Source organism: Tupaia chinensis, unplaced genomic scaffold (genome assembly GCF_000334495.1).
Source record: "Tupaia chinensis unplaced genomic scaffold, TupChi_1.0 Scaffold000548_1, whole genome shotgun sequence".
Taxonomy (NCBI): domain Eukaryota; kingdom Metazoa; phylum Chordata; class Mammalia; order Scandentia; family Tupaiidae; genus Tupaia; species Tupaia belangeri.
The window spans coordinates 455,032-463,762 of record NW_006160060.1 but is presented as its reverse complement, the minus strand read 5'-3'; the positions used below and the strand labels follow the sequence as shown (position 1 = coordinate 463,762).

Here is an 8,731-nt window from a genome sequence, read left to right as displayed (position 1 = left end):
TTGGGAAGTAAGCATGTCTGACTGCTGTTCTTCCTCTTATGCTCTGGGGTTGAATCCTTTTTTTTTTCATGAGAGGTTTTTACTATAGGGCACATGTGCTCGCCAGGGAGACAGAAAGTAAGAAATCACCTTCCGGGGGAATGGCCACGCTGCAATCCCTTCTTCGGTCTCCTCTTGGGATTTTGGGCACACACGAACCTGGTGTGAGTTTTCAGTCACCAGGTCCAGGACTCGAACTGCAGTCGACCATGTGGGAGTCCAGCAACATAACCATTAGGCCATCTGCGAGTGCTGGGTTGAATTCTTGACTAGGTGCCATCTATGATTGTGAAGAGTCCTGGTTTCCTCTGGGTTCAAGCTTTGTTATATGGATAAGTCTGATGCATCCAGCCTCCTGCATCTATGTGTGTTACCTGTTTGTTTTTTCCCTCGCTGAGGGCATTTAAGACCTTTTCTAATTCCCGTTGTTTAGTAATTTTCCAATAATGTGAAAATATTCTCTGTTCAGGAAGAGGGTTCCCAGAGCAGTATCAATGAACCAGGAAAGTTTCATAGTCAGAGTTTGAGAGAAAGTAATGATAGGTAAGTATCAAACTAAGCAAACAAAACAGCAAGAAAACTATTAACTTGGAACTGGCAGGTGGCATGGTGGTTAAGGGTGCTGAACTCCCATGTAACATGACCGCGGTTCAAGTCCCAGATCTGGTAGCTTGCCTTCTCACTTTCTCTTTCTCTCTAACTTTGTATCTCTGTGGTCAAATTAAAATAAATGAATGGGGACCAGCAGTTAGCGTAATGGCTATGTCGCTGGACTCCCACGTAGTCGACCGCGGCTCAAGTCCCGGACCTGGTCGCTTAAACTCACACCGGGTGCATGTGTGTGCGTGCCCAAGATCCCGAGAGGAAAATGGAGGAGAAGGGATTGTGGCGTGGCCATCCCCCCTGGGGGTGATTTCTCGCTTTCTGTCTGTCTGACGAGCACATGCGCCCTATAGCAAAAAAACCTCTCTAAAAAAAGAATGAATAAATAAAGTTCAATAAAGTAATTTTAAAAAAGAAAACTATTAACTTGCTGAAACTTATATAAATAAGTAAACAAACCAGTTCATCTAAAACCAGTAGTTACATAATCAAACTAAGGTGAACATCGAATATTGATTTGTGCTTTATTTGTTGTAGTAGGCACTCTGTGGACCTTTTAGGCTATCAATTCATAATGGTGCAGGGATGTTTCTGTATCATTTCTTTGATAATATTCTCCCCTTTAGATTTTCTTCCCTCTTTCTACAACCTCAAATCAGATACTAGGTCACCTGAATTAATACTTTCCTTATTTTTTATCTTAATATTTTGTCCGTGCTTTTTTTGAGTACACGTGAGATTTCTCCAACTTTTTATTTCATTTTTATATGATTCCAATGTATCTCTCCCTCTCTCTTTTTTAAGAGAGATTTTTGCTATAGGGCGCATATGCTTGCTGCAGAGATAGACAGAAAGTGAAAATTCACTCCCCAGGGAGATGACCATGTCGCAGTCCCTTCTCTTCCAGTCTTGTCTTGGGATTTTTGACATGCACATACTTGTTCCCGGCATGAATTTTTTAAAAAAATTATTTAACTTTATTATTTTCCAGTTTGATTAGACAAAGAGAGAGAAAGTGAGAAAGCAAGCCACCAGGTCCAGCACTTGAACCGTGGTTGGCCATGTGGGAGTCTAGCACCCTTAACCACCATGCCACCTGCCACCCCCCCCACCCCCTGCATGAATTTTAAGCCACTGGGTCCAGGACTCAAACTGCATAGACTGTGTGGGAGTCTAGTGCTGTAACCATTATGCAACCTGCTGGTCCCACTCTTTAATTTTGTTTTTTAGATTTTCTTCCACAGGGCATGTGTACTCACCAGAGAAGATAGGGAAGAGAGAGAAAATGAGAAATTACCGCATGGGGGAATGGTCATGCTGCTGTCCCTTTTCCTCCAGTCTCCTCTAGGAATTTTAGGCACTCATGCACATGCACCCAACATGATTTTCAAGCCACTGGATCTGGGACTTGAACTATACAGTCAGCCATGGGATCCAGCATCTTAACCTCCATGCCACCTACTGGCCCATGTTGCTTTGCTTTTTTTTAAACAACGAAGTCTATTTTGTTATTTAACAAAGTTAATCCAGAGAGAGAGCGATCACCCCCCTAGGGGGATAGCCACACTACAATCCTCTCTCCTTCATTCTCCTCTCTGGATATTGGACACGCATGTGTGACTTTCAAGCCTCCAGATCCAGGGCTTGAACTGCGCAGTTGATCATGTGGGGTCCATGCCTTATCCTTTATGCCCTCCTGCCAGCTGTATTTTTTCTTTTTTAAAATTTGCTAGAGGATGTGTGTGCTTGCCAGAAGAGACCATGGATAGGGGAGGAACGAGAAGCAGTCATGTCACAGTCCCTTCTCTTCCATTTCTCCCTCCTTTCAGGATTTTGGGCACACATGTACATGCATCTAGCAGGTCTGGGACTTGGTCAGCCACATGAGATCCTGCCTCTTTGACTCTTACCATTATCTGGCCTGTCTCTTTTATTTTAAACTCAAGATAATATTAAGATTCTGTAGGGGGCTGGCAGGTGACGTGGTAGATAAGGTATGGGATTCCCATGTGGCTGACTACCACATGACTGACCACGGTTTGAGTCCCAGACCTGGTGGCTTGATCTCTCACTTTCTCTCTCTCTGTCTCTCTGTGGTCAAATTAAATAGTAATAATAAAAAAAATTAAATCTTTTAAAAATAATTATTTAATTTTATTTATTACTATTATTATTCATGAGAGACTGACAGAGCAAGCCTCCAGGTCTGAGACTCAAACCATGGTAGGCCATGTGGGAGTCCAGTGCCTTAACCACCACGTCACCTACCAGCCCCTAATAAGTAATTCTTTTTATTTTTATTTAAAAAATTTTTTTTGAGAGGTTTTTGCTATGGGGCACGTGCTCTTGCCAGAAAGACAGAAAGAGACAGAGAAACAGAAAGCGAGAAATCACCCCCCAGGGGGGATGGCCACACTGCAATCCCTTCTCCATTCTCCTCTCGGGATCTTGGGCATGCACGCACATGCACCCCGTGTGAGTTTAAGCCACCGGACCTGGGACTTGAACTGCTGTGGGACTACATGGGAGTCCAGTGACAAAGCCATTACACCAACTGCTCGTCCCCCAGTAAGTAATTCTTAAAAAAAAAATAAATAAATAAAGATGCTGTCCTGGACCAATCCCAGGATGCAGTCGTCAAGTGCTATGCATAGGAAGCCAGATCCCACATGACTGACTGCAGTTCAAGTCCTACTCCTAGTGGCTTAAAAGGCACATTTGGCACATATTTGTGTGTGCCCCAAATCCTGGTGGGATGTAGAAATAGAGGAAAAAGGATTGTGGTGTGACCACACCCTGCTGAGCGGGGAGGCTTTCTCTCCCTCTCCCTCTTCCTTTCTGTTTCTCTCTCCCTCTCTGGCAATCACAGACACACACCCTGACAATTAAAAAAATTGTCTTATAAGGGGTTTTCCATTTACCTGTTTCTGAGGTTTCTGTCTTTATTTTAAAAGTTGATAAATTAAAACACCTTTGCCCCACTACAGCCCCCATCTAAAGAGGGGCAGTCAATAAAATAAGTTCATCAAGAACATAGAACTTAGGGATCAGCTGTTAGTGTAATGGCTATGTCGCTGGACTCCCAAGTAGTCAACCGCGGTTCGAGTCCTGGACCCAGTGACTTAAACTCATGCCGGGCGCGTGTGCATGCTTGCCTGAGAGTGGAATGGAGGAGAAGGGACTGCAGTGTGGCCATCCCTCCTAGGGGAGTGATTTCTTGCTTTCTGTTTCTCTGTGGCGAAAACTCTTTCTGTTTCTCTGTGGCGAAAACCTCTCGGGGGGGGGGGGGAATGTAGAACTTAAATTCAAAACAATACATACTTTCACTGGTATGAATAACAAAAACCAAGTGTGTTTTGCTTCATGGATACAATCCATGAATTGGTATTTATTTGGTATATATTTCTTGATAGGGGGTCATGCCACATTCTCACGCTTCTTCCCAACCTTTCAGTCAGCCAGTATCATGTGAGTACCCAGCACATACATGTCAACCCAAGAACCAAACCCTGATCTTCTATGTGGGTTCCAGCATTGCAGAGCTTTGCGCTGCCGTTGTACTGCAGAAGCTCAGTTAGTGTCTTTAATTTTTACGTTCTTATCCCTTTATTGACTTTTGAAATTTCTACCACTGTGTTTTTAATTTCTAAGAGCTCCTTCTTATTCTCAGATATATTTTTTAGAAGTTTATTTTATTTACTTCTTCCATGAAGGAGGCAGAAAGACAAGACACCTCCAATAAGGTCTTCATACCATGATGCACTCCCAACCTCAGCCAGCCCCGTGCACTCATGGATCTGACATGTTCAGAGTTTCCTTTTTTTTTTTTTTTTGGAGAGGTTTTTGCTATAGGACGTGTGCACTCGCCAGACAGACAGAGAGAGACATAGAGACAGAAAGCAAGAAATCACCCCCCTGGAGGGATGGCCACACTGCAGTCCCTTCTCCTCTTGGGATCTTGGGCACGCATGCACACGCACCCAGCGTGAGTTTTAAGCCACCGGGTCCGGGACTCGAACTGTGGTCAACTACATGGGAGTCCAGCGACATAGCCATTATGCTAACTGCTGGTCCCATGTTCAGAGTTTCCAAATGTTAACCTGGAACCTTCCTATGTGGCTCAGCCTCACAGTGTTGAGTTTTAGTTGCACTACCATCTGGGATTCTGCTTCTCTTTTCTTATATTTTTAATGCTTTACACTATTTAAGTAGGAGTTTGAGAGGGACTAGCAGCAAATCTATGTACTCCACCTGTTGTATTTAGTGGAATTGCTATTCCTTGTATAAATTTAAAAACTCCTAGAGTAGTACCTGCTCTTTGAAAAATAATTATACAATACTGATAAAGGAGAAAATCTTGGTCCTTCCACCTAGATATAACTTTGGGAAGTGAGCTTCTCTCTCATTTGTCCCATGTGTTCACATCTGTCAGTGTGTAAACAAGATCAGATCTTTACTTTCTGCTTCCTCAACTTCAATTTTCCACCATGTCCCTTTGGGTTTGGTTTCTCCCCTCCTTGTTTCTCCCTTCTCCATTATGTCTTGTATTGTTGTTTAGAGGTCTGAAGGACATCCCTCTGTGTCCTTCATCTTGCCAGGTTTGCCTTTCTCCCTTGCTCTCTCCAGTTCTTGCCCTGAGCAGCCATGAGTGGCCCGCTGTGTGAGCACATGTCTGATCCTTACTATAACCCTGTGAGGTGGACACCGGCTACCCTATTGCAAAGACAGACGTTGAAGGCCAGAACTAGGTTGGCTAGTTAGGGGATGCCTGGACCTTACCCACTCCTTGTCCCTGGTGCCTGAGCCCCTCTCACTTAGCCTGTGCGCTCTCAATAACTGGCTCAGTCCTCACATTTAGCCTGCCTTCACGGCCCTGTTCCTCAGAGCTTGAAAACCTGCTCTCTCTTGCCTGGGCTGGTAAGAAACAACCACCCTCGTAGTCAACTGGGCCCCTCCATTATTTCCCCCTCCATACTTGGCTGTCAACCCTGTTCAGCCAACTGTTTCCTCTAGAGTCTTTTTTAAGGGTTTTGCCATAGGGCGTGTGTGCTTCCTGGAGAGAGACAAAGACAGAGAGAGGGAAATTGAGAAATCACCTGCAGGGGGCATGGCCACACTGCAGCCCCTTTTCTTCTCAGGGTTTTGGGCGTACACGCACACATGCCTAGCGTGATTTTCAAGTCGCCAGGTCCAGGACTTGTGGGAGGCCAGCGCCTTAACTACCATGCCACCTGCTGGCTACTCCTCTTGAGTCTTGAACCCAGGCCCCTTCCAGCTGATCACAGTGACTACCTGGCATGGGTCCAGTGCTGGGGCCTCCTCTGCACCTGGAGCCAGTCACATGTGAGCAAGAGAAGAGAGAGCGTACCAGCTGGCTTCAACTGAATGCCTCCTGTGTGCCAGGCACCCTCATTTTATACACACTGACCCCCTTGTCCTCACAAAAGCCTGGGTGTGGGCAGCCGCCCCTACCCCTATGTTCAGATGAAAACACCCAGACACAGAGAGGTCAGGTCATTTGCCTGACATAGGGAGGGCCTGTTCTAAAGTAGTTGGTACCAGGATGCTCCCAGGATTCCCAGGTGCCCCCTGATGTGGGGCAGAGCACCAGGCCTTATTGCAGTGCTGCTGTTGAGGCCTCTGTCCTGGGCCGGTGGCCAGGTGTGCCTTTCCTGGGTGGGCTATCACCCACACCTTGCTTGCCACATGCCAAAGAGGGAGCACAATGATGTCATTATTTGATTACACAAAGGATTATCTGATAATTTTATCAAATAAAAAGTACCTTATTCACAGATATTGGTATTTTCCTTTGTAAAAAAAAAAATTACCAGAGGGCATGGATAGTCATCGGAGACAGACAGAGAAGCATAGAGCTAGGGAAAGTGAGAAAGCACTCCTTCCCTAGTTGGGCACAGTCATGCACAATACCTTATCCATCTCTTCCTCCTTTTGGGGTTTTGGTCCTGCATATGCACATGTGCCTGATGGGATTTTCAAGCCTCTGGATCTGGGACTGCCTTAACCACCACACTACCAGCTGGTATTTCTTAATATGAAACTACTTGAAGAATGGCTCACAACTAATGCTGCATTGTAAGCTGCTGATTTGGTATTTCTCCAGTCTAGGAGCAAGTTGGGTCTATTTATTTATTTATTTATTTATTTATTTTTTACATTAATTCACTATACATCATTATAGTATACAAAATGAATTTTCCATCCAAAATACACTGTCTATTGGCGCAGTCAATCACATCAACATACATATTATCAACAAGTTGAGTCTATATTGTTATGAAGGGGCAATGGCATGGAGAGGACAGAAAAGGCAGGTTTCTGGTGGAGAAGGGAATGACATGATGGTGAATTCGACCTCATTGACTTGGTGTGGCTAGGGACTGAGACTTGGCAAGTGAGTGTGGAATTGGAGAGAGGAGGTGCCAGAAGACTGAGGAAGGTTATTTAGAGAATGGAAACAGATAAGAAAGTGTAGAATATCAGAGTACAGAGTGTGAGGAGCCTAGAAAAAGGTATGTTAAAAACTTTCAAGCATGGAGCCAGCAGATAGTATAGTATTTAGGGTGCTGGATCCTACAACTGACTCCATAGTTCAAGTCCCAGGCCCAGTGGCTTGAAAAACATGCCAGGCACATGTGTGTGTATTTGCCCAAAATCCTGAGTGGAAAATGGAGGAGAGGTGATTATGGCATGACTATCTACCCTGAGGGTGATTTCTCCCTCTCATCCCTTTCTCTCTCCAGTGAGCACACACACCCTATAGCAAGGGGGGAAAAAAAACCCTAAAAAATAACTAAGTACATGTTTAAAGCCAAAACAAACGAAAAACTTTGAGCTGAGGCCACATGATTCCTGGCCCGCCCTAAAAGCTGGATATGGTGGCACACTCCTGTAATCTCTTCTACTTGTGTGACTGAGGTAGGAGAATTACAACATAGTGAAATCCTGTCAAAAACAAAAACAGGGCCAGCAGGTGGGCACTGGATTCCACGTGGCCTACTGTGCCATTTGAGTCTTAGACTTGGTGACTTGAAATGTGTGCACGTGTGCCCAAAATCCTGAGAGGAGAATGGAGGAGGAGGGATTGTGGCAAGGCCATCCACCCCGCGGGGTGATTTTTCACTTTCTCTCTCTTTCTCTTTGGCAAATACACATGCCCTATAGCAAAAACAAAACAAAACAAAATACTGCAAAACCTTTGAGTGTCTAGTTGTCAAAAATGCTAGTTGGTTGCAGAATAATCATGTTTTTATTCTGTTCTGAGGTCTGTCCAGTGTTTTGTTCTTAGCACATGGGTCTGCTTCCTAATACACAGATTTTTTAGGCAGTTTCCTGAGTGTGGAGAAGTCTGATTTCACCTCCAGTTGCTTGGACTGTGCCCTTTTAGATACCCAAACACAGCCTGTGAGCTTCTGACTTGTGATGTGCCACAGATCAGCGACAGACTAGGCGGGGACGAGAGCCTGCTGAGCCTTCTATATGACTTCTTGGACCGCGAGCCACCTCTCAATCCTCTGCTTGCCAGTTTTTTCAGCAAGACCATTGGCAACCTCATTGCAAGAAAAACCGAACAGGTAAATAATGCGCAAAGCCCACATGGTTTCAGACAGCTGTCAGCTGTTGCAGTGCAACCTGTCATCAGGTAGGGACAGTGTTTTCGAATGTTCCATGGGACACGAGTGGGACTGATATGTGAGCTGGAATTTGGATAAGAACCAGCTTCCCCGGTAGTGCTTCTGATGGCCAACTCTGGAATATGTAGCAGTTCCACTGTCCCTGGGTCTGCCCAGGATTCCAAACTTGGCCAGTTTGTCCTGTTATTGCACAGACACAGGCATGTAGGTCTGGAATGTACCTTTATCACAGCACAACCTTGGACATCCACCATCTAAAGTCTGCTGCTTCATCTCTATGGGTGGCATGTGTCTGTGTATCCAGGACAAATGCTACATTTAAAAGTAAATGTAGGAGGGACCAGCAAGTGGTGTGGTGGTTAGGGCGCTGGACACTCCCATGGTTCAAATCCCAGACCTGGTGGCTTGCTTGCTCTCTCTCTCTCTCTCTCTCT

At 45.1% G+C, this 8,731-nt stretch overlaps 1 protein-coding gene across 1 annotated transcript in view; it reads left to right on the top strand.

The window, feature by feature from the left end:
* The window catches only part of PPP6R2 (protein phosphatase 6 regulatory subunit 2), a gene marked incomplete at its 3' end in the record, with an annotated part of 68,759 nt that overhangs the window by 6,597 nt on the left and 53,431 nt on the right, over window positions 1-8,731 (top strand). The window contains 1 exon segment of the mRNA XM_027775333.1: window positions 8,051-8,237. Within this exon segment, the coding sequence (XP_027631134.1) occupies window positions 8,051-8,237 (187 nt within the window).